This window comes from Cetorhinus maximus, chromosome 3 (assembly GCF_964194155.1).
Source record: "Cetorhinus maximus chromosome 3, sCetMax3.hap1.1, whole genome shotgun sequence".
NCBI classification, from domain to species: domain Eukaryota; kingdom Metazoa; phylum Chordata; class Chondrichthyes; order Lamniformes; family Cetorhinidae; genus Cetorhinus; species Cetorhinus maximus.
The window spans coordinates 131,011,847-131,037,930 of NC_135881.1; the positions used below are offsets into that span (position 1 = coordinate 131,011,847).

General features: G+C 44.1%; 1 protein-coding gene across 1 annotated transcript in view; it reads left to right on the forward strand.

Moving 5' to 3' along the window:
- pde11al (phosphodiesterase 11a, like) overlaps positions 1 to 26,084 on the forward strand; it is a 320,949-nt gene that overhangs the window by 147,957 nt on the left and 146,908 nt on the right. Inside the window, exons 3-6 of the mRNA XM_078535174.1 lie at positions 14,615 to 14,704; positions 16,017 to 16,157; positions 20,727 to 20,791; positions 22,944 to 23,064. Coding sequence (XP_078391300.1) covers positions 14,615 to 14,704; positions 16,017 to 16,157; positions 20,727 to 20,791; positions 22,944 to 23,064 — 417 coding nt within the window. The remainder of the gene's footprint in view (positions 1 to 14,614; positions 14,705 to 16,016; positions 16,158 to 20,726; positions 20,792 to 22,943; positions 23,065 to 26,084) is intronic.

The window sequence follows — 26,084 nt, forward strand, 5'->3', positions numbered from 1 at the left end:
ATGGTAATGGGTGTTGAATTTTCCCACCCAGAGTACAGTTAGTCCGGGCTATTCTCAGTTGCTTCTTCCAGGTGGTTTTCAACATGGAGGAGTACTGATTCATCAGCAGAAGGAGGGCTTTGTGTGGTAATAAGCAGGAGGTTTCTTGCCTGTGTTTGACGTGATGCCATAAGACTTAATGGGATCTGGAATCAAGATCAAGAACTCTCAGGGCAACTATCCCTCCCAATTACTGTGTCACCACCTCTTGTCGGTCTTTCCTGTCAGTGGAATTTTTTCTCATGCCTCTGCAGCATTGGTCTGGGCTGCTAGATTACTATTTCAGTAACATTACCACTCTGCTATCATTTTGGTAATGTTTAAAAGCATTGAGTCTCATCCCTTTGACTTTAATTTGCTTTGGAGATTTAATTTTTTTCTTCTTAAGGGCAGAATTTTCGGCTCAGTGAGCGGGGCCTGCTCGCCAAGGCATAAAATGATGCATGGTGACGACGGGCGTGCATCCCAACGTCACTGTGCGTCATTTAGATTTTCAGTTCGGCCGAGTCGGCTGCGCGCCTACCAAACTGTCAACAGCCTATTAAGGCCATTAAAAAAGTAATTAAAATAATTAATGGAGCTGCCTGTCCAACCTTAAGGTTGGCGAGCAGGCAAAGAGCCCAGGGCAGGTTGACGCCTCACGAATGATTTAACATTTTGAAATAAAATTAATGGACATGTCCCTGGTCATGTGACAGTTTCACATGAGGGGAACATGTCCTTAAATTTTTATCTTTCTTTATTAAAGTTTTGAAAACTTAAACTGATCTCCCTGAGGCAGCTCTTTCGCGCGAAGGAGTGCACTCCTGTCTCAGGGAACCACCCCCACCGCCCCACAGGGAGCTTCGGTGCACGCGTCATGCTGGGCCTTAAAAAGCCAGCCCATGTAAAATGGCAGCACACACCCGATAGGGGGTGCCGATCAGGTCTGCGCCCGCCCCCGCCCCCGCCCCTGCACAAATCCCCCGCCGGGGGAAAATTCTGCCCTAAGTTTTTTTTTATCTCTCCCTTTGTTAATCCATCTACCTTTCCTGCTCTTCATTTCACTTTTTGTACATGATTTCAAATTGAGTTAATTGTTCTAACTTAGACTTTCTGGTTTAAACTCTGTGGTCAGGAAATTCGATAAGAGCTGAAAGCAGCTGTAGGGATCAGAATGCATAATTAACCAGATGCTCCCAATGCCTGCAGCATGTAAATGTTGTTTAAATAATTGTAAAGTGGAGCCAGCTCAAACTGCGCAGCCAAGTGCCTGAAAGCCTGAGCAGGAGGCACAAAATCATGAGAGATCTGTACGAGTTCAAGCTTGTCTGTACTACTTAAAACTGGCCTGCACCTCTGAAAGAGGAGGTGCATTTTGGTTGGAGCCATCTTGGTTGAAAGTCATCCTAAAAGTGATTTTGACTTGGGAAAGAATGGCTCAACATGGCAGAGAACAGCTTCTAACATTTTCCAATGCCGCACTGGAGACCTTGATGGAGGAGGTGCCAAAGAGGAGAGATGTCATCCATCCAAAGGCAACCAGGAAGCCCTTCAGTCATACTCTCAGAAGAGAGTGGGACCAGAAAGCCGATCAATGTCAAGACCCTAACCCCAAAGACATTTGCCGCAAGAAGTTAAATGGCCTCACACGAGTGGTCAAGATCAGTAAATGCATCTTTCAATGCCATATCCCACTAACTGCAGCACTAGCCTCACACACTGCTCAATGCACCACACCCACATTACTCACCCTCAACAATCTCTATCAATCATGACTCATAGCTGACATCTATAGCTTCACCTCATCACATAGACTTGGCAGTGCTGCAAGCCTCAACTCACATCTCACAGCTTGAAAACACTGCCAGCAATTCAACCATGACAGCCATATTGCTTGAATAGTTTACACTGCACTCACTGACACACTTCTCTCTCTCTCTGTTGCACCTTTGATATAATTTTAAAAAAATCACAGGATGTTTATTTTTCTGAGCCGCTTCCCTAGCTAATGGTAGTGGAATGGTGACATTCATCCTCCCACTATTGCCTTTCTGCCAGTGCCCTTGCTGTTGCATGTCAGCCATCCAGCTCGGACTACTGCCACATATACTGAGGTGCTGCAGTCCTCAGCTGGGCCTTCAAGAGCCAGAGCTGCTTGAGATTGTCCTGCAAGGCCAACTACAGTTTCTTCCAGTGAAAATCAGAAGCCTTTCACCAGCCACCCTGCAGTTACTGAGGTAGCACAGCAGAGAAGCACTAGTACAGGCAAAGGCACCACATGACTGGCACAAAGGGGATGCATAAACGTGATTAGTTGACATTTCTTTGCAGTATGGGAATGTTTGATCTACATTTATAGTTTGGAATGTTTATTTTGTGCTGATTTTTATATTTGCAGTGTGGCTAAGTTGATGCCCTGATGCACAGTGACAAAGTAAGGTATGGGATTGGTGGTGAAGAGGGAAATGGAGTTGCATCCATTGATACCACAATTGGATGAGTTGAGCGCAGACAGCCTGCCAGAAAGGTGCTGTGTTGTTTACACCCTCCCTCCTTCTCTTCCTCCTCCTCCATTGGCCACTTTATCACTGGTGGCAAGGGCTGTCCTCTTATGATGGGCAATTTGGTGCAGCATGCACCAGACCACAATGAATCATGACCCACATTCTGCTGAGTATTGCAGGGCTCCTCTAGAGAGGTCCAGGAAGTGGAAATGTTCAAGCATCCCACTTGTGTGTTCAGTCAATACTCCTTTGATAGCAAGGCTCTCCTTATATGTGCACTGTGCATGTGTGTGTGGGTTACCCACTGGAGTGATGAGCCATGTCACCAAAGAATAGCCCTTGCCACCTAGTATCCACCCTCTGATTTGTTGTGGTGGCTCGTAGCAGATGGCACAGTTGGCTGCTGCAGAATGAAGGAGTCCTGACATTTGTGAGGCTACTAGGCATTAGCTTGCATTATACAATGTGTATAGCTAAATACCAACTGGATGTTGAGGTAGTGGAATTCCTTCCAGTTGTGGTAAACCTGAGAATTGATGCCCACAAAGCAGTGTGTATGCAATCAATGGCACCCTGTACTATGGGGAAGCCTGCGATCCTTGCAAAATCAGATGCATGCTCCACCCGCTTCTCTCTGTCAAGAGAGACTGTAATGTATTCAGCTCTCAGAATACAGTGCATCAATGACCTCCCTTATTCAACACTGGGTGGCAAATTGGGAGGTATTGTAAATATTTCCAGCTCCAGCCTGGAAGAAGCCAGACATACAAATGTTAATCTCTATGGTCATCACCATAGCCATTGGCAATGCCATTCTCACCCTGCTCTAAGTTTGCAGTTGTAGCTGCAGCAGTCGGCAAATTTTAGTGAGGACATCCTTCCTGCAACAGAGACACCCAGCTTATCGCTGAGGTACGGTAGGAAAATTGCTCCCTAAAGACCCTGCGCGGATATGGCCTCCTGCTGGGGCCCTTTCTTTCCCTCCTGCTCCTTCCTCTTCCAGCAATTTGTCCTGCTCTGTGTCACCTCTGTTTATCTGTTTATTGGCGCTGTCATGCTGTAGATCAAAGGGCCTGCAAACTGCTGAATCTATGCCTGGGAACAAGTGGCCTACACAGAATCCTTTAAATCAGGACAAAGTTCTTCAAAATGTGCCATTCCATTCCCTGTAGACTTTAGTAACTTTAAACAACTCCAGAAACCACCAATTCCAGTTAGAGAAATAAAAATCAATCAGCAACCAACTTGAAAGGAGTTGATAACTCTTTTAAATAGCGTTGGTTGTGGATCCTTCTTGCTACTGAATGAGTGTTCAGCTCTGCAAGATTGAAAGAGGGCTTTGAGCTCCAAAATTAGCATCACAATCTGCCTCCTCTGTGTACTTCCAACAGACGCTCTCTGCTAAATGAGTTAATACCATCCCCAAAATGGTGTCTGGCACAGCCAGCAGCAGAAGCGTATGCATGATCCATGGATGCTATTTCAGTGTTGATAAAAATGGGTGCTGCAGATCTAAAGTTTGGGCTAACATGTCTCGAGAAGAATTCACCAATCTGATTCGTTAAGGAGACATGCCATTGCTTTCCCTATTCACACAGCTCCCAAATCCCCTGTAGAGAGCACAGCACTGTTTTGGGTTTCTAATTACCACAAGTCACAGTATATAAAGCTCACCAAACATCTGTGGGCAAGTGTAAATGTAGGATGACGAATGGACTTTAATTGTCACTGATTGCAAAACCCAGGTCAACAAAGCTGGTGTTAGTTAGATCTTGCCTTTTTTTTGTAAGTGGTTGGAACCACGAGTGGATAACAGCGTGGTGAGGGCAACGAGGGACCTGGGACTTCGGTGAATAACAGGCCCAGCAGCGTATCTCCTTGACCAGTGAGGTTCGGGACTGAGAGATAACAGAGAAAGGACCGAAATGGAAGGTTATTTAGAGTAGGTGAATTCAATGCCAAAACAGAAAGAGAAATAAAGGGCAGAATTTTAACTACAAGAAGTGGGGGGTTGGTGGGGTGGCGAGGTGGATTCAGGTGCAGACAGGGTAGTGGGGGTTATAACCATGAATAGTGGTGCTGGGTTGGAAACTTGACATGATCACACCCACTTCAAGATTTAACCCAGGTGGAGTTTGCAGGCGCGTGACAAACCCTTGTGGAGCTGTGAAGTAAGAAATTTCAATCCCCACTAACTCAGCATTTAACCCAGCTTTTTGGCTTTAACAGCCAGTGCACAGGTTTTCCAAGCTGTGTGGAAGTCACCAGGATCAACCAGGCGAGAGCACAGTGGGGAGTGCTACTTCAGTGTAACTTATTGCTACAGCCCTGCCGGGATCAAAAGCTGCTGCTCATAGCACTTCTTCTGAAAGTGTACTTGCATTGCTTGACAGATGATTTCCCATTCCTTGGAAGCCATTTAATCTATCCTTGATTCGCAGCTTTGATCTGCACTTGCCTGCATCATCACTGCAGCATGGGAGCAACTTATGCAGATCTACAATGGACTTCTGGTGAGGAACAAAAGGAATTGCACCAGCAGCAACAGGAGCAACAGTAGCAACTGCTTTCTCCTCAGACACATGCCACTACACAGTACAGAGGGGATGGACACAAAGATGCAGCTTGAAGGAGGTGATATGCCAGCACGGGGTACGTAGACAGAGGATAAACTCTCTCGACATGTGTAAGCAACTGTGTCTCAGCAGGCTCGGGCATTCACAGTAGGCCGTTGCTGACACCCCCACTGGAACAAGGCCCCCCCCCCCTCCCAGCAGACCAGATGGGCACACATTGCCAGTGACCATCAAAGTGGCCATCACTGACAGCTATACTCTCAGATATCTGCTTTTCCCTGGTGTTCTGTGCTTTCTTCTCTTGCAAGGTGAGAAAACAGAGTTGTGAGTGTGATAAGTGGATTGTGCAGAGAGGAGGGAATGGCAACATTTATGGAGGGTGACTGTCAGATATGGATGTGAGTTGGCACAAAGATGAAGATGAGTATGAGCGTTTGCTATTTCGATGGGTATATGAGCAGGTGCCTGGAGGAAGAGGAATAAGTGGGGCTGCAAGATGTGTTGTTCTGAGTAGTGTTGTTTGTCCAGGAGAACACTGAGAAAGTCAGAGTATGGGATTTGGTGCCTGAAACTATGTCCACTCACCTTTCCTGCCCTCTTGAGATCTTTGAAATTCTTTGGGCACTGTCTCCAGTTCAAGGGACTACTACTCACTTTCTTTGCCACTGCTATCCATGCCTTCATGGTTTGAGAGGCTGGCCTTTTCCTCCCATGCTTGGAAATCATCACCTTATCTTAGTCCCTCAAATCTACAAGCCGAACCTCCAGGTAAGAGTCAGGATACAGGGGGCAGTCTTTCTTTGTGGTTGCTGAAGCCTCAGGAATCAATGTTCCTCTATTCTGATCCTTACCAAGGTTCCCTTAATTAGAAGTTTTTCCTTTGACTATGTGGTGCATCACCCCACTCACCCTCTGTGATTGATTGGGAAACCTTGTGGAGGGATGTTATGCCATGTCTCAGTTAAAGCTCGCTTCAATTACAGATGGATTCCCTACCTGCTATCGACCCCTCTACCTGCCCAAGGCAACCAGATCTGTTTAGATAACATCCCTTCCAAAGAGAGGGAAAGCTAGTTTGGATTAGGAAGATAAGAAAAACAAAACAGAAAGGAAAAGTGAGTAAGTGCATTTAAATGTTTTAAGATCTCCAACAATTCATAACCTGAAGGAATGAGGTGCCACAGTTTAAACTATTGATTTTCTGGGCTGGAGAGGTTGATTATCTGTCAGTAACAATGATAATGTCATTAAAGAACACTTTCATTATTAATCACTACACGACTCTCTGTGGCAACTTGAATGGGCAATTAATGTGAAGATACAACAACTTGATGAAACTCATAGGGAGGTTAAGCGGAGCTATGTTTTTGTAAGGCTAATCGTGGAGTGGCACAAATCATCCAGCGGCACAGGGAGATTTGCAATTCACAGGGTACCTCTTCCTTGCCACAAGTGACTGCACAATTTGCACATTAATGATGGTGTGCATTGTTCACATTTGTTTTTTCAGGAAATTCCAGCCCAATATTTTTTCCTTTTCTTGCTAAAATTTTATCTACTCATCCTTTCTAAGGTGTAGTTCGACAGGAGATGGTCACCCTACTTGATTCAAGTAGCTCTAAGTCTTAAACATAACTTGACAGTGAGCATCAACAGGCTTATCAACTACAGGGACATCACAGGTGGGCTGATCTTTGCCTCGCTCAATGTCCTTACAGGTATTTTTCAAACAGGGGTCACAAGTTATTGATTAGGAGTAGAAAGATGTTCCCCTCCCAACACTTCAGGTGGGTGCTGAGGCCAGTTGCAAGAGTACAGCCATCAGTCCAGTTGAGATTAGATAACTCAGCACAAATTGGGATTTTCAAAGATCTGGAAAACTTTGTGCCTGTATGGTTTGTTACAGATAGTGGAGAGATGTCGGATAATATATCCCTTTTTCCATCTCTCAATTGATCACAATAAGATGGGTTTTAAAGGAAGAAATGTTTTAATCCCTTGACTGCTGTGACTTTCAAGAACAGGCACAAGACTGGCTTTCTTGTAGGTTTAAATTAAAGGAAAGAATAAATGTTTATTTTCTCAACACTTGAAATGTAAACACATCACCCACTCTTTATTCACAAAAGGTATGCACACATAAGAACATTTTGACATATATCCTTCCAAGGGCCTAATTACAAAAAAAAGTAGCATGCACTGATATCTTTAGAAGAGTCTGAGAAATCACTATCACTTTAGTTCTTCAAGATGGTAGTTGGACACATTGCAGACCTGAGAATTCTCTTTTTGTTCATTGAAGAAAAATGGAGAGTGGAGGTTTCTGGTGATAAGCTCACAAAGGTTTACTCCAAGCAACAAGAAGTTTCTAGCTTTCTGAGTTGAAGTTGTGGTTGAGCCCCTGTGAAAAATATAATCTGCAGGTAAAAAAATTAGCCCCATTTCTCTGATTGTGATGGATTTTCAATGCAAGGCCATTCCTTTTGCTGGGCAAGATGGCTTCCCTCAGTAACCTTTATGTTCTAGACTGGCTGCTCTGGGCTGTCCTTGTGAATAATAAGATATTTCCCATCATGAGCCAGTCTCTGTCATGCGACCACAGTATTGACGTTCCCATTGTCTACACAATGGGGAATGAATTTCAGCCATTTGAACTTCTTGTGATAAAGTGGTTTCCCTCACACCCATCTCTGTGGGTTTTCAATTTGCAGACACCAAGTCTGGGCAACAATTGTATCTCAGTTTCTATAAACATGTAGATAATCGTAACTGTTAACTCCTTCATGATCTGCTGCATTCTGATGTCTCTTCAATGGAATGTCCTCAAAAAGGTTGTTTACATTTTAATGACTTCCCAGACACATGCCCAGTTCCTGTCTGTACAGAAGCCACAAAAGAAGGTTACTTCTTACTTCTTGACACCCTCCACCTCCCACCCCCCTGAAGTCCATCTTGTCAAGGTAAATTGTCCATATTCCATGCTGCTTTTTAAAAGTAAAATTGTCCATTTTCCTCATAAGTTTATAGGCATGTAACGTGGGCTTAACAGGTTGGATAAAGACACGAGTGCAGCAGTAAATGGACTTTGAAGTCAATTAATGGAACATGATATATATTGGAAATGGCAAATTGTATGTAGTTTGAAATAAATCGCAGTTTACTAGTTTTTACTGTAAGAGTTTTATTTTAATTGGTGCTATGCCATACAAAGGGGCATTTTGACATATATCCTTCCAAGGGCCTAAATACTCATTAGAATATGCAGTAGTAATCTGTATGTAATCGGCAAAGGATTACATGAAGCAATTTTTGCTGGTTTTGGATGACATTTTGAAAATGTCATATAATGAAATGAAACCTTGCTACACAAAACCATTCTAGCCATATCCTGTTTATTAGTGGCAAGAAAGGTGATAGTGAAAAAAATGACAAATTCACATGTCACCAGTGTTAAGGATTGAGTTGATGGCTCAGTTACAAATGTGTTAGTGGAAACGCTGAAATGTTTAAGCAAGTCTGGGGAATAATGTGGTGAATTCAAACATTTCTGGCAGAGCACAAGAATGACCCTAGGAGATCCATAAATATATAATAAATCAGATTAAACCACCTGCGCCTGAGGACAATAAAATGTAGGCATTTACCTCATTAAATGTACCCATAATCATCCTCTATTGTAATGTAACAAACTGGTGTGAAATACGTGATAGTACAAAACTAAAACTAGCATTCATTAATAACATGCCAAAGAGCTACTTCAAATTTCTCAGTTTGTTTTTCCAGCACTATAAATATTATAAAAATAAAAGTAGATTTTCCATAGCATTGCTAATGTAAACACTGAGATCTGTAGTTTCTAATACTTAAAGCAGTCCAGTTGTAGTCCCACTGAAACAGTTTCTCCATTAGCATAATGCAGCAAGTTTACTGAAGCAATACATTATGTGATGGATAAGAAATAAAATATTACACAGCTTACAGCCACTCAATGATATAGGTCTTTTCAGATATAATGGGCAGAATCTTCTGTTCGGTGAGCGGGGGAGGGCGGGGCCTGCTCGCCGACGTGTAAAATGACGGGGGGTGATGCCGGGCGTGTGTCCCGATGGCACCCTGCGTCATTTAGATTTTCAGTTTGATTGGCGCACAGCCGAATCGGCTGCACACCCGCCAAACTATCAAAGGCCTATTAAGGCCATTAAAAAAGTAATTAACATGACTAATGGACCTGCCCGTCCAACTTTAGGGTTGGCAGACAGGCCGGAAGCCCAGGTGGGCTTCTGAAAAACAAGAAACCTCATCCACGGGTGGGATGAGGTTTCATGAGGGTATTAAAATTTTAATAAAATATTTAAATAAAAGAAATTGACATGTCCCAGCTCATGTGACAGTGTCACATGAACGGATATGTCAGTAGTTTTTTTCCCCTTTATTGAAACTTTCAAACCTGAGCCAATCTCTCTGAGGCAGCACTTTGCTTCAGGGAGATCTGTGGGCTTTTTCGCGAGCATGCGTGAAAGGGCGCACTCCCGGCTCAGGGAATCCCCCCCCCAGCCTGCACAGGGAAAGTGCTCCCTGGTGGACGTCATGCTGGGCGGGCCTTAATTGGCCCACCACGTAAAATGGCGGCACATCCCCGACCGGGGGCGCCAATTGGGAACCCGCCTGCTCGCGCCCGCTCCCGCACAACCCCCCTGACGGGGGGAAGATCCTGCCCAATGGGTGTGATTTTTAACAACAGTCTGCCAGTTATACTGGTAAATTGATAGGCAAGCGGTTAAACATTGGAAAATAAAATCACCAGTTCATTTATCGGCTACGGAAGTAGTTCAATGTCATTTTCTGGTGGGCCTCAAAATGGGTGGCTAGTGCTCCAGCTCTAAGGAGGCATTTCATTTGTCAGTGGGTGGAGTGTGCCTTGCACCTGCTCCTGACCGTAATACCAGGTGTTGAGTTGTCTAACTTCATAAAGAAAATGACCCCAAAAGATTTTGTATGGTGATTTTTGTGGGACCACAAAAATATTGAGGCCCACTATCATCCATTCATTGGCTCTCCACCCTTTGGCCTGTTGTCTGACTTGACTCCATGTTGGATTCCCAGCCTCCGCTCCCTCAGTAAGGAGCTAACTGTGTGCATCCACTGAATCATACAATTTAGATGAGACCTACCTTGAGAATGGTTTGATAAAAGCAAAATACTGTGGATGCTGGAAATCTGAAACAAAAACAGAAAAAGCTGGAAAAACTCAGCAGGTCTGACAGCATCTATGGAGAGAGAAACAGAGTTGACGTTTTGAGTTTATATGACCTTTCTTCAGAGCTGTGAACATCAGGCACAGCTGGTGAAGGAGACCAAAAAGAGCTGAGTTTCACAGGTACAAATGCCCACCCAAAGGCACACTTTTCCAGATCCACACAATACTTGCTCCCGGAATCAACTCTTTTTTGTCTCTTTCCAGCTGTGCGACAACCTCCTGCCTTAGCTGCCTGATGCTCACAGCTTCACAGTCCCCATCCTGATCTCTTTCAGGTGGAAAACCCACTGTCATTTTCACAGCCTTATTTCACAGTCTGTCTGAACTGTCCTTAGGGCAGGATCTTCCACTCGGTGAGCGGGGGTGGGGCCCGCTCTCCGACATGTAAAATGATGCGGGATGACGTTGGATGGAACTCCCGATGTCACCCTGCGTCATTTCCATTTTCAGGTTGACGGGGGTGCAGCCGAGTCAGCTGCGCAGCTGCAGACCTGTCAACGGCCTATTGAGGCCATTAAGACACTAATTAAAATCATTAATGGACCTGCCCGTCCAACCTTAAGGTTGGCGGGCAGGCCGGGAGCCCTGGCGGGCTTCAAAAAAAGCATGAAACCACACCCACAGGCGGGATGAGGTTTCATGAGGATATTTAAATTTTTATTGAAGGTTTCAGTTAAAGTTATGGACATGTCCCAACTCATGTGACAGTGTCACTTGAGGGGACGTCAGAGAAATTTTCCTATCATTTTTATTGAAAATTTTAATTCGGAGCCGATCTCTCTGAGGCTCCCAACTGAGGGAATCCCCCCCGCCTGTGCTTCCTGGCGGATGTCACGTTGCTCCCATACTTCTCCCCACAACGGGGGGAAAATTTTTCCCTGAGAGAACTTTCCAGCTTTCCTGGCTTCTTCACCAGGAGATCTATGTCTGTGTTCTGCTGCAGCACAACAGGCTGAAACATTATATCACACCCCTCCGCCTCCTCACTCCCCAATTAGGTTTTATTTGCCTTTTCTAGGTACGTAGCTTTTATTCCCAAAGCAATGTCAAGTCATTGGGTCACTTTTCAGAAATGACCTCATAGCCAAGAAAGCCGATTACACACCCCCTTTTCTGAATTATTTCTCACAAATACATACTTTTTGCAAAATGCAGGATCTGTCACACTTCTTCCCCAAAACTTTCCTTTTTCTTATTAACTTGCATGACCAAGAATATATTTTCAGAAGAGTTATATGGACTCGAAACGGTAACTCAGGGCTACATCTTCTGGTCGGCGAGTGGATGGTGGGGCCCTCTCGCCGACGCGTAAAATGATGTGGGGTGTCGTCGGGCGTGCATCCCCGCGCCATTTAGATTGTTAGTTCGGCGAGCGTGCAGCCAAAGGCCTATTAAGGCTATTAAAAAAGTAATTAAACTGATTAATGGACTTGCCCATCCAACCTTAAGGTTGGCAGGCAGGAAAACAGCCCAGGTGGCCTTCAAAAAAAACATGAAACCTCATCTACGGGCAGGATGAGGTTTCATGAGGGTATTAAAATTTGTATGAAATGTCTAAATAAAGGAAATTGACATGGCCCAGCTCATGTGATGAGGGGACATGTCAGGAATATTTTTTTCTGCCTTAGATGAAATTTTGAATCTTGAGCCGATCTCTCTGAGGCAGCACTTTGCCTCAGGGAGATCTGTGCGCTCTTTCGTGCGCATGCATGAAAGAGCACACTCCCGGCTAAGGGAATTCCCCCCCCGGCTGCACAGGGAGCGCATAGCGCTTCCGAGCGGACATCACGCTGGGCGGGCCTTAATTGGCCTGCCCACGTAAAATGGTGCCGCCCCCAATTGGGGGGCGCCGATCAGGAACCCGCCCGCTTGCACCCGCCCCCGCACAACCCTCCCGATGGGGAGGGGAGTATGCTGCCCTCAGTTTCTCTACACACATGCTGTCAGTCTTGCTGAGTTTCTTTCTGTTCTTATTTCAGATTTCCAGCACCACAGTATTTCGTTTTTAATATATTTTTCTACCCTTCTATGTTTCCCCCAATGGCTTTTATTGTTCTTGCTGAAACTGTCATTGGTACAGCACTCCACCAGAAGCTAATTTTCCCACTCTTGAAACTTCATTTGTTGGTTATTCATCATGGCCCAGGTCTGGCTGACTGACTTGTACAAATTTTACAACGAACTCCCTCTTAAACATCTTCCTCCAACTCAAGCACAAAGTTCAACTCCCCCCGCCCTCAGTGAAACCGAAAACCCCATCCTAAAAGCACAGTGAGCTCAGAAATCTTCCTTAAAAACTGTGGAATACTCCATTGCTGTTTGTCAATTTTCTTTCTGGTAACCAAATCACACAGGTACCCTGTACACTTTGAGTATTATTGTTCCTCAGTCAGGAAAGAAACCGCATCTCAGCTTGATTCATTGATAGTCCTTTTCCCTCTGAGTCAGAAGATTGCAGGTTCAAGTCACACTCCCTCCATGAACTCAGCGTACATATTAGTGAGGCAGTGCTGCTTTTTCAGAGGTGCTGCATTTTGGACATGTTGTTAAATTAAGATCCTTTCAGATGAATGTAAAAGATCCCCTGGTACGATTCAAAGAAGAGCAGGAAGTTCTGGTCAAATATTCATTCCTCAGCTATCAACACCAAAACTGCTTATTTGCTCATTTGTTTTTTGTGGGATGTTGGTCGGTGTGAATTGGCTGCGGTGATTGTCTACAAAATAATATTGACAACATTTCAAAAGTAGTTCATTGGGCATGCATTGGGAGATCTTGAGGATCTGAAAGGTGCTATATAATTTCAACTTCTCTATTTCTGTCAAATTGGATGGTGGACCTGCCTTATACACATGGGGCAGAATTTTCCCTCTGTCGGGGGGGAAGTTTAAGAGCGGGTGCGCTGAGGCGTGCCTCCGATCGGCGCTCCCGATCAGGGGCGCGCCGCCATTTTACATGGACGGGCCAATTAAGGCCCGCCCAGCGTGATGTCCGCACAGAAGTGCTTTGGGCTCCCTATGCGGGTGGGAGGGGGGGTTCCCTGAGCCGAGAGTGCGCTCTTTCGCGCATCTCCCTGAGGCTAAGTGCTGCCTCAAGGAGATTGGCTGTACATTAAAAAATCTGAAAAACAGAAAAAAAAAAATTCCCTGACATGTCCCCTCATGTAACACTGTCAGCTGAGTTGGGACATGTCCATAACCTTTTCATAACACTTAAATTACATTTTTAAAAACCAGCATGAAACCTCATCCCGTCCGTGGATGAGGTTTCATGCTTTTTCTAATGCCCGCCAGGGCTCCTGGCCTGCCCGCCAATCTTAAGGTTGGACGGGCAGGTCCATTAATTAGTTTAATGACTCTGTCAATGGCCTCAATTGGTCATTGACAGATCAGCGGGAGCACAGCTGATTCTGCTGAGCCTCCGCCTACCTGAAAATTTAAATGGGGCGCAGTGACGTTGGGAGTTCCGCCCAATGTTGGCAAGCGGGCCCCGCCCCCCGCTCGCCAACGGGAAAATCCTGGCCATTGAATTTGTCAACAGAAACTGGATTTCCCCAATTACCTAAAGTGTAGGTGACGTTTGCTGAAATTGAAGCACATCTCAACCCCTGGTCCCTGGCCCAGGCAAAGGGAAAGGCCCGAGAAGGGGAAACTTCTTTCAGGCATTTCTATCATCTATGGTGCAATTCTGTGGACCATTTTACTAATTTTTAAGTGCTAGTTATGTTTGGCTTTTTTCACATAACTGAGTGTATACAGCTAATGGTGACGAAAAGTGTACAAAAATTTAACAGCAATTTGATTGGTTCAAAAAACCTTTTATTGATTTGGCTGAATTATTTCCTGGTGCGTGCTTATCACAGACTGGAAGCTTTTTTACTGGCTTAGCAATTTTTTTTTTAATTGCTTTACATTTAGTCAGTGGGATATTTGAGCTCATGTCTAAAGATAGCATTAAATTAAAGCAATCACGATTTATTTTTTCTACAGAATGTGCCATGGTTTTAAGGTGTGTGACTTTTACTGAGTGATACTCTGAGGTGTATCAGCTTTAAGAATTATCTTTTAATTATAAAGATGATACTGTAAGGGTAATTTTATCCAAGTACTCTCCCACTGCAGAGCTTTGATTGGTAGAAGCACATGTTGAAAATTCAATTTTATGCTCCTCGTGGTTTTCCAACCATCAATATTATGAGACTCATACCCAGATTTCTGGTAGATGTGGTTATAGATTACTGTTTCTGTTTCTTCCAGGTACTGCAGATGTACCTGCCATTCTGTGGAATATCCATTTCTAATGCCAAACTCTTTGCAGCGTCCCGCAAGGAATATGATAGAAGCAGGGTATGTGTTCTTGAGCAATATGGTCCAAAGTTTGATATAAAATGCAGAGGGATTAATTGTGACTTTGAGTGGTAACATAAAATGGATAATATTGGTACAGCTGCCTGCTATACGTTTCTCCAAATTTTGATTCATGTTGAAGTGAATGGAAATGTAAAGCAAGAGATATAAAAACAAGAGGCTGAACTGGTAGTGCCCATTTTATACTTTTGCTTAAGACAAAATTATGTGAGGGGCAGCCTAAAAATAGATTTTTGCTTCTCAAAGTAATCAAAACTAAAATATTTCATTAGCGAAGTTTGTTTTCGACTACAAATCAAATAAATCAATATTTTTGCTGAATTTGTACTAATTCTATTGCAGTGATAGAGGGTTTAAGTGGATTGTTATGTAAATAACAGCTAGGCCCATATGTTATTGTGATTGGTGCAGTATATTCAAGCCTAATAATAGATTTGTGTAAAGGGTTTCACACCAGTACTATCCTCTAATTACTAATCTTTTACAAGGAGAGAAAAAAGACCAGAATTGTCATCTTTCTTTATGGTTGGAATGAGAGACGAAGTGGATCATTATGTCATTGGTTTAAAAGGATACAGGTGTTGCACTCGTTTTACAGTTTAAGCTCAGAGTAGACAATAGTTCTAATTGCTGAAAATCAACAATGGTCCCAGCAAAGTTTACCAAATTATAGTTGTCAGCTTGTAATCGACACTGACATTCAAGTATAGTGTTGAAGGAATGCTCATTGTCAGAAGCATTGTCCTTCAGATAAGATGTTAACCCAAGGCTACCTCTGCTTTCTTGTGGCTGAATGAGCATTAAGGATCCCAAGATGCCATTCAGAGAAGAACAGAGAGTTCCCTCGGTGACCTGGTCAATATTCCTCCCTCAATCTACCACCAAAAGCAGATTAACATGTCATTCATCTCAATGCTGTTTGTGAGGCATTGCTGGTACAGAATAGCTTCTGCACTTGCTTTACATAACATGCAATGTACTTGAAAAATAATTCACTTCATGTAGCACTTCAAGATGTTTCAACAGGATAAGGCAATGTAAAGTTGAAAATATCTTCATTTATCCTAACTGTTTAGAATGGCACAAGTCAAAATAACAAAATAATGGCCCCTTTAAAATGGAATGGGAACCCTAATCCTTTTCCTTGTCCTAGCCATTCTGTATTTTAGATACTGTACTTCAAGTATTGTGTTGATTTTCTGATCAAGCTATTTTTTAGTATACCAAGTTTTGTGCTGTTGACCTAATGTTTATTGCTGGTGTCTATTAACCCTATTAATGGTGGTTTCAGGCATTGCTTGAGGTTGTCAATGATTTGTTTGAAGAGCAAACAGAGCTGGAGAAGGTTGTTCGGAAGATCATGCAACGAGCTTTGACCCTGCTGCAATGTGAACGGTGTTCTGTCCTTCTACTGGAAGATATTGAATCCCCTGTAAGTATTTTATTGGTTCCCTTTGTATCAACCACAGTAACCAACATTTCATGAAAAGAACATGATCAGTGATCTATAGGTTTCACTGAAATTTCATTTGAGTTTGTCACCTTTTTTTTCCCACATAACTTCTATATCTAGCACATGAATTCAAATCCAGCTCAGACTGATATAGTGAAAGTCTCCGCCCTCTACTGGCATAAAGATCTTGGGCAGAATTTTCTGCCTACCGGGCGGGCGGACCCGAACCAATCTCCGGTGGGCGGGGAGCTGATCCCCGCTGGAGAAGCGGGCCCCGCCGCCATTTTAAGTGGGTGGACCAATTAAGGCCCACCCAGCGCAACGCCCAGCGGGAAGCGCTATGTGCTTCCTATGCGGGCGGTGGGGGATTCCCCAAATGCGAGAGTGCGCTCTTTCACGCATGCGTTTGAAAGAGCGCACATCTCCCTGAGGCTAAGTGCTGCCTCAGGAAGATCGCTGAAAGTTGCACAGACATTTAAAATAGAAAAAAAATCCTTAACATGTCCCCCTCATGTGACAATGTCACACGAGATGGGGCATGTTAATAAATTTCACAAAAACTTTATTACACTTTTTTAAACCCCACATGAAACCTCATCCCGCTGGTGGATAAGGTTTCATGTTTTTTCTATTCCCCGCCGGGGCTCCTGGCCTGCCCGCCAACCTTAAGGTTGGATGGGCAGGTCCTTTAATTGTTTTAATGATCCTGTCAATGGCCTCAATTGGCCATTGACAGGTCGGCGGGTTCCCTCCGATGTCATCCCGCGTCATTTTGTGCATCAGCGAGCGGGCCCCGCCCACTGCTTGCCGACGGCAAAATTCAGCCCCTTATATCTAAAGTATGTTTAAACAGTTTCAACTTAGCTCTTTAAAATAAAAAACCATTAATATTTGGAGCACTATGTTGCTAAAAATAGTATAGCATGCCGAGTTCCCACTTTCCTGCCTCGGGTATACAATTACAATGAATATTGTTAAGCAAGGGTTATTTTCACTTATGACTTTATGACAATTGAAAATAAGCACATGTAAACGAGTCCACAATATAATTTTTTTTGTTTGTGCCCTACTTTATGCATTGTAACGCATTGCAATACTCAGCTCAAGTTCTGTTTGAAACAAAAACAAAAATACCTGGAAAAACTCAGCAGGTCTGTTTGGCCTTTTCAATAGTTCAAAGTAGAAAATGTTATTACTTCCTCCATATTTTCATTTATTTCATTAACTTTTTACTGTGGTCCATGTTTTACTACAGTATCATGTATACAAATGATTAAAACTTCTTCCCTGAAATATACATCTGAAAGTTCCAAAATTTGAAATGCTTCTGGTGACTAGAAGATATTCACCTGACTCAAGAAACCATCTTTACATCAGACATAGGCTCTGTTGGGATATTATTGTAAATGTAATATTTCTGGTCCATTCCAAATTTCCCTAAGGTAGTGGCGGAATGATTTCCCCTGTAGTATTCTGTTGACATGTTCCTATAATAGCGCTAAAGGGGCTGGATTTTATGTTCCCCTGCCAGAGAGGCACATAAAAAGAGCAGGTGTCCACCCCGCCACCTTCCTGCCCATCCCCGAGCTCATCCCCATAACACTATAGGTGGGCGGCTGCCGAAATTGGCAGCCCGCCCGCCACATTTAAATAAATAATCAAGGGTCATTTGAGCTTGTTAACCAGCCAATTGACCCCGAAAATATGCTGCCCACACCATTATACAGTTGGCATGGGCAGTCGGGTGGGAGTGGGCAAGCCATTTTTAAAAATGTTTTTAAGAGGGTGGGAAGGAACTGGGGGCTACTAGCTTCAGGGGTGGCCTTTTGTGCATTAGGAGCAGCCCTCCTAAGATAGTAACCCCTCCACTTTATTCCTACCTGCCTGCTCTCCAAAACCCACCACCCCCAAACCCACCCCCCCTTAAGCTAGCCAAACCCTCCCCACCCAATACCCTGGACTTACCTTACTCCGGGATCCATTGGGCCTTCTTCTTGGAACTGGTTGCTGTCCTAGCAGCACCCAGCAATGCGCTCTTTGTGCTGCTGGGACTGCTGGAGCTGCTGGCCAATTGGGTTGGCCGGCAGCTCCTGAGGGTGGGACTTCCTCCCCAGTGAGCAGTGGAAGTTCCACTGTCAGGCAATTTAGCCCAACTGCAGCACGTTATGGCTGCAGGGTGGGCTGGCGTGGATTGAGTGGGCAGCTTCACACCAACTTTACTTCCTGTGCATAATATGCAGCCCGGGGTTTCTCAGGACTTTCATCCAGTATTAATACTGTATGATGTGTGACTTGGAGGTGAGATTTAAGGTACTGATCTTCCCATAATCTTGCAGGTTTAGCCCTTCTTAATGGTAAAGGTCACAGGGATGGGGGGTGCTGTCAAAGTAACCCAGATGAGCTGCTGCAGCACATCCAATAGAACATAAGTCATGCAGCCATCATGCACTGGGGTGAGGGTCTTAAGAGCTTAGTGTCTTCGGGAGAAGTTTTATTTTTGTGGACAGGATTTTTCAGTCGGTGTACGGGGGCAGGCCCAACACTGGTGCGTAAAGTGATGAGCGATGAGGTCAGGTGTGCGTCCCAATGTCATTGTGCTGTCTCGCAATGTTTCGTTCGTCAGGCGCGCTTTGGAGTCGGCTGCGCGCCTATGATATTTAAAAGGCCTATAAAGGCCATTAAGGAAGTAATTAAGGTCAACTTTATGCTGCCCGTCCAACCTTACGATTGGCAGGCAGGCGAAAAGGCCAAGCAACCTTTACGTTTTTTAGGAAACCTCATCCACTAGCAGGATGAGGTTTCCTAAAGCTTTAATTAATTAAATAAAAACATTTCTGAAATATAAAAACATGTCCCATCTAATGTGACACAGCCACATGAGATGGGACAAGTTTAATTCAATTTTTAATCCATTTATTTATTTAGCTCCTTGCCTCAGGGAGATTGCTGTGCTCTTTTGTGTGCATGCGCGATAGAACGCTGGCCCTGACTCTCCCTCCTCTCCCCATCCACACAGGTAGCGCTGAGCGCTACCGCTTGCGTCTTATGTTGGGTGGGCCTTAATTGGCCCGCCCGTGTAAAATGGCAGCGCGGAGCCATTCGCGGGCGGTGGTCGGCTCTGCGACTGCCCCCCCACCCCCAACCCGCTCCTGCCGAGCCCGCCCGACATGGGAAAAATTCAGGCTTGTGTGAAAAATGAAGTGTTATCCTTTTAGAATTTATTTGGCAACGCTCATAATATCTCCAGAGGATTACTCAGCGCTATCTCATGTCTAAATCTACCCTCAAAGCGTCTCAAAAGGTCAATATTTTCTTTGGCAAACCAGTTGATCTTGTCAAAATCCGGAATGGTTTCTCACACTTACTAAAGTATTGAAGGGTGCGTGTATTTCCTGAAAATGTCTGGAAAACTTCTTTTACTTTTGTTTCATGAAGGTTGTATAACTGATGGTGCAACTTTTGTTCAAATTGTCATTGTATTGACTGCATGCAGCGTTATCAAAGGGAAAATGGTATGCGACTGTCCAGCAGTTCTTCCTGTGATAACCACAGGGCCTCCTCCCTTAATGTGCCGCCATAGTGTACAGTACTGCTGCCAGTAATTGAAGCTTTGCATGAATGCCACAGCACTGAAATATCTCTGAATTGCCACAAAAAATGTAACACAGATCAAATATGTTGGGGACCTGGGAATGTGGTTTCTCGTACTTGAGTTTCTGATTATTGCCTTGAGTCACTATTTATTTCACCCACAATTTCTCCCATATTGGTAAGATGTTTTGGATCTGAAATATTGTGGAAAATTTGCATAATTTTATTCTTAAATCATTATCTCATTGTAACATTATCTGTCTATATTTTCAGTGCATTATAAATACTTAAGTCTTTCAATTTAATTTTCCTTTCTTTCCCTCCTTCCACCTTCCCCCGCCTTACAAACAGTTCTGCATATACTCAAGCTAACACAACCAGTGTGCATTTTGCACACTCCACTACAAAGATTTGTGCTGTTATTCATCACCTTCAGGCCAAGTGCACAGGCCAGGGATCAGCTTTGTCTGCCATTATTGTTTTTTAGCCTACCATTAGGAGAAACCCAATAGTAGCCCAAGTGACTTGCCACCTGAGTTTCCTCTTTTCCTTGTGCTTTATCTTTGTGCTTATAAGTGCTTGGTCTTAAAAGGGCATTGGCGGAAGTCTAGAAAGAGGCACCAGAGCACAGGAGCTCAGGCAGGCCAAAGATAAAAAGACATGGATTTTACTTTTCTCAAACCGACTCCAATAACCCGAAAACAAGACAAGATTAACCTTCTTCGATCAAATCCAAACACCCATACTGCTTGCATTTGACTGTAGGAATTCAACATGGATTGAGAAATGATGTCAAAACGTGTGGCTGCCCCTAAGGTTGGTATAGTTCAGAGTTGTTTGACCTTTGCCCTGTTTGGCAGAACTGTGTTCCAAGCACAGCTTCAGTAAGTTCTCTCAAGCTCCAAGGTGAAATGTCACTGCGGGAGGATTACAGTGTCGTGTTCCTTTGTTAAACAGGTGGTGAAGTTTTCAAAGACCTTCGACCTGATGTCTCCACTGTGTTGTGTAGACAGTGAAACCAGGTGAGGAACATAATTGATTTTATACTTACAAATTGTTTTTCTATTATAGCTTCCATACACAATGTGAGAAACTTGCTGGGATGAGATGTTTAGTCATTTTACAGAAATTTAAATTTGGATTGGATCCAAACACAGACAATAAAATCTAATTTTGGCATAGCTATTGAAAAGAATAAAAAAACTCTTGTCAACACAAACAATATATAATCTAATAGGTGCATGCCAGTGGATCACACTGTGCAGTTGGACTGTTTACAATCATGCAGAATATTGTAACTTATTATTTCATTGCTAAAGAAATTCAAAAATTTCCAAATTAATTAGAAAACAACCAATTTCTGCTCTTAGTGTTAAACTCAGAGGAGCAGGAGGATTTCCTCTAAGCACTATTTGTAGCAAAATTGTAAACATGATCAGAAAGAAAAACTGCGAGTCTTTGGCAGAAGATGGATGGAACTTCCAGAGCAAAGGTGTTAAACATCTGAAAATGGCCGAAGGTGGTCCAGGTGTTCCAATGATTTCTGGCTGAGGATAAGACAAGAGGCCAGTACAATATTACAGAAATTCAGGGCTGACATGTTTGTCACTGAGATACAAATATCATTCAGGGTTGTGTGTGGCTCTAATTCAGACGATAGAACAGAACCGAATTAAGCTGCTCTCATTGTGTGTACCAGCAGTATGTACCATCTACAAGATGCACTGCAAGATCTCACCAAGACTCCTTAGACAGCACCGTGGATGAGGTTTCCTAAAAAACGTGAAGGCCTTTTCATCTACCCGCAAACCTTAAGGTTGGACGGGCAGGGTTAACAATTACCTTAATAATTTCCTTAATGGCCTTAACAGGCTGCTTAGATATTGGCGGGTGCGTAGCCGACTCTGGCGCGTGCCCGCCGAATGAAACATCGCGAGACAGCGCGATGACGTCGGGACGCAGACCCAACATCATCGCACATCATTTTACGTGTCGGCGTGTCGGGCCCGCCCCCACAAACCGGCTAAAATATCCTGCCCACAGTTTCAAGAAAAATTAACATTTGAATCTTAACTACATCAGAATGACGTGCAGCGTCTCCTTACTTTTGAGTTTAGACTTCTTGTAACTTTTTTTAATAGACCATCAAGATAGCACATAATCAGCACTGCACAGTAATGTGGTATTAGCAACCACATTAGTGGGTAACAGATCCTGTCAGGACCCATCGCAGGTTGGACGGAAAATTTAGAGAGGCAGCCAAATGACCATTGACTTTGTGACGAAACTAGTTTCTAGCTTATGTCCTTTTATCTGGTATGGTGTAACCTTTCCCACTCAATAATGGCAATGAATAAATAAATCCCTAAATCTTTCTTCAAAATAGCAGACATTTCTTCAGTTGGGGATAGATATGGATAAAATTAAAAGTCAAAGTTTTTCAAGTAAGAAAGAAATAAAGAAGCATGAAACTTTTAACTAGATGTTATCCCTTTTTTTGGGTCAGGTATATAGCAGTCCAGTCAGCACTCATGAAGAGTAAAGACAGGTTGACATTTCAGGCAAGGCCTTTTTCCAAACCTTATTCAGTACTTTTCTTCCACAAATGGTGATCGACCTGCTCTTGTATTTCCATAGCTGTGTTTTTGTGTTTTCTGTTTCAGATTTCCAGCTGTTACGTTTTTATTTGGTTATTATTTGCATCATTTTAATGTTTGAGTGTTGAAACAAGAAGATCTTCTGCTTTAGTGCCATATTAGTTGCCAAAAAATCACAGTTTGGAGGTTACCATTTCCATATGTCGGCTCCTGGTACTAGGAAGCTGGAAGTGGAAAATCTTCCATAACATTTGTGTTCAAATAATTAACCGTGGTTGCAAAGTCAATACAAATTTTAAAGACTAAATGTTCCTTTTTGAAGTTTGAAGGCTCGGAATGAATCTCAAGGTGTGTGCTGCCAAGTTATTTTAACAAATTGAATACTGAATTTTACATAGATCACTAATTACAGTATATTCTTTCAATTACAGATTTTCTAAGAGACTGAAATCTTTATTGCCTAATTAGGATTTAAAGTTGTAGATAATTTCAAGACCTGTAAGGATTGCCAGCGGGAGGCTTTTTAATCTATCTGAAATCCTAATTTCAATATTGATTTAATCCTTGTCAAAGCCAGCATGGAGAAATTATCCTGTTCTGATTGGTTGATAAACAACAGCATTGCAGAGCTGGTTGCATCAACAGGCCTGCCAGTGAATATCAGTGATGCCTATCAGGATCCTCGCTTTGATACTGAGGTAAGGACATTAAGAAGCACGTTAAACATATGTTTGTTCAAACAATGCTAAATAATCACATACTCACAGATCTAGCATTCTAATTTTCCTTCCCTTCCATCTCATTAAGTCCTTATTTCCTTGACACGTTCCTTCCCCTACCCGAAAGTGCTGACATCATTTTTACGTTCAAATGCACTCAAAATGATCAGCGATCGTTTGACATCAAAAGTTCTAATTTGGAATGAGTTTTTCACGCAGTCAGTAGCATTTTGTCATCTTTGACATCAAATGCAATCAAAGGCAAAAGGTATTTGAAGGCATCGAGTGCGCTTGAAGCTATCAAATGCGCTCAAAGGCAACAAATGCACTCAAAGGCAACATGCATTGAAAAGTACAAGGAAATTAATGATTTAAATAGTATCTGAAATTATTCAGTTTTTCATTTAGTCTGAAAAATCTTTCCACTGTACATGCTTGAGAGCACCACGAGATCACCATCAGTTCTTAATTCATTTTATTCATTCATTAATTGCCGCCCTGGGAAAAAACGTGCAGGATGTGGGATGATCAGTGTGAGTCCCAGTGTCCCTGGTGCCTCCCTCCCCTCCTGCCCCCCACCCCACCACACACTCAGTGGCCAGCATTTTCTGTTCGGTGTGTGGGGGCGTGGTGACGTCGGGTGTGCGTCCCAATGTCACCGCGCGTCATTCCGATCTTTCATTCGGTGGGCGCGCACTGGAGTCGGCTGTGGGCCCGCTGAACTGTCAAAGGCCTGTTAAGGTAATTAATAAACTAATTAAAGTAATTGTCAGGGCTGCCCATCCAACCTTAAGGTTAGCGGGCAGGTGAAGAGCCCAGGCGGCCTTCGCATTTTCCATGAAACCTCATCCATGGCCGGGATGAGGTTTCATGAAGGGTTAATTAATTAAATTTAAAAATTTATGAAAATTCATAAACATGTCCCAGCTCATGTGACACTGTCACATGAGGGGACATGTCTGAATAATTTTTTAAAACATTTTTTTCCATCTTTAAAACTGAACCTAATTTCCCTGAGGCAGCTCCGTGCCTCAGAGAGATTTCTGCGCTCTTTCGCGTGCATGACTCTCCCTCCTCACCCTACCCGCACAGTTAGCCCTGAGCGCTTCCGGACGCGCGTCACGCTGGGCGGGCCAATTATTATAAAATGGCAGCGCACAGCCGATCGCAGGTGGCGATCGGCTCCGCGCCCACCCGATGGGGAGAAAATTCTCCCCAGTGTTGCCAGACCACCCACCTCCAGTTGACACTGCCCTGCCCCCCAATCTTGGGTTTACTTCACCCCCCACCCCACCCCAATCTTGGGGGTCTTCACCACCACCCTCCCAACCTCACAGGCCTTCTCCTGCCCCACCAGTCTCGGAGGCCTTCAATCACGCCACTCCCCTGCCTTGGAGGCTTTCACTTGCAGAGAGTCACCTCACTGTCGCTTTCAGTTGCGGCCGGCCCTACATCCTGAGGTCTCCTGTGTAGGGGCGGGGTGTGAGAGGAGAGAGAGGTGGGAGGAGCAGAAGAGAGAGCGGGGGCTGCAGAGAGAGAGGGGGAAAGAGGGAAGGAAAGAAAGTGAGGGAGAGAAGGGGGAAAGAAGGACGGAAGAAAGAGGGGATGGGAGAGAGGGGATGGGGGAAAGGAGAGAGGGGAAGAGTGGGGGAGGTGTCAGAGAAGGAGGAGAGGGGTAAAAGGGGGATGGGAGGAAAACTGCAATCTTGGGGTGGGATGGGGGGTTCACGGGGGCAGAAGAAAATTGCTGTGGCTGGTGGTGGTGAAGGAGAAAACTGCTGCAATCCAGGGTGTCCAGCGGGTCCGAGGGAGTAGGGGGGAGGTGGGGGGCAGGGGTTTACTGCACTAGTTATAGGCAATGAAAAATGAGCTTATCAAAATGCATTTTAAAATGTTTGCTTTTTCTAAAGTTAGCTCAGTTTTAGGATGTTTGAAGCTATAGAAATTCAGAAATATGGGGAACAAACTATGGCCAGAATCTTCGGGTCGGCGAGCGGGAGTGGGGCCCGCTTCCCTATGCATAAAATGACGCGCGGCAACGTTGGGTGTGCGTTCCGACGTCACCGCGCGCCATTCAGATTTTCAGTTCGGTGGGCACGCACTGGAGTCAGCTGCGCGCCCGCCGAACTGCCAAAGGCCTATTAAGGCCATTTAAATAGTAATTGAAATACTTAACGGAACTCCCCTTAAGGTTGGCGGGTGGGCGAAGAGCCCAGGTGGCCTTCGCATTTATCATGAAACCTCATCCACAGGCAGGATGAGGTTTCATGAAATGTTTATAAATTGAATGAAAATTTTTATTAAAGTTCATTGACATGTCCCAGCTCATTAAAACATTTTGTTCTCTTTATCAAAATTCTTAAAAATCAAACTAATCTCCCTGAGGCAGCTCCGTGCCACAGGGAGATTTCTGCACTCTTTCATGCGCATGCGTGAAGTAGTGCAGGCCCCGACTCAGCTTGCTCCCACTGCTCGCACAGGGAGCGCTCAGCACTCCCGGGTGCATGTCACACTGGGCGGACCTTAATTGGCCCACCCACGTAAAATGGCGGCTGCGTGCCCAGCCGCCTCCGCTCCCGTCCAACCCCCCCCGACAGTGAGAAAATTCTCCCCTATGATAGCTTTTGGTGTCAGAGTACTTAAGGCAAGTGACTTTGCTAATTGCAAATGTTTGAGCGCTGCGGTTAGGAGCAATTGATGACAATGATTTCAGTTATGTTACTTGCGATGTTAAGTGATAGCTAAATGATATCAAAAGATAGGTAAATAATTGCTTTTCAGCCCAATTGATGTCAAATGAATGCAAATGAATGATGTTGAAGCAAAAGATGTCCGAATTTTTGGGTAAGGAGGGCCGGCTTTTTCCAGAAGCAAGTTTCAGTGGGATTCCCCACTAACCCCACCACACACCAAAACGGAAAACAAATTCTCACTGTGATAAGTGATCAATTAATATGTTTTTGCCAATGTTAGCTAAGTGAGGAATATAGACCACAGAT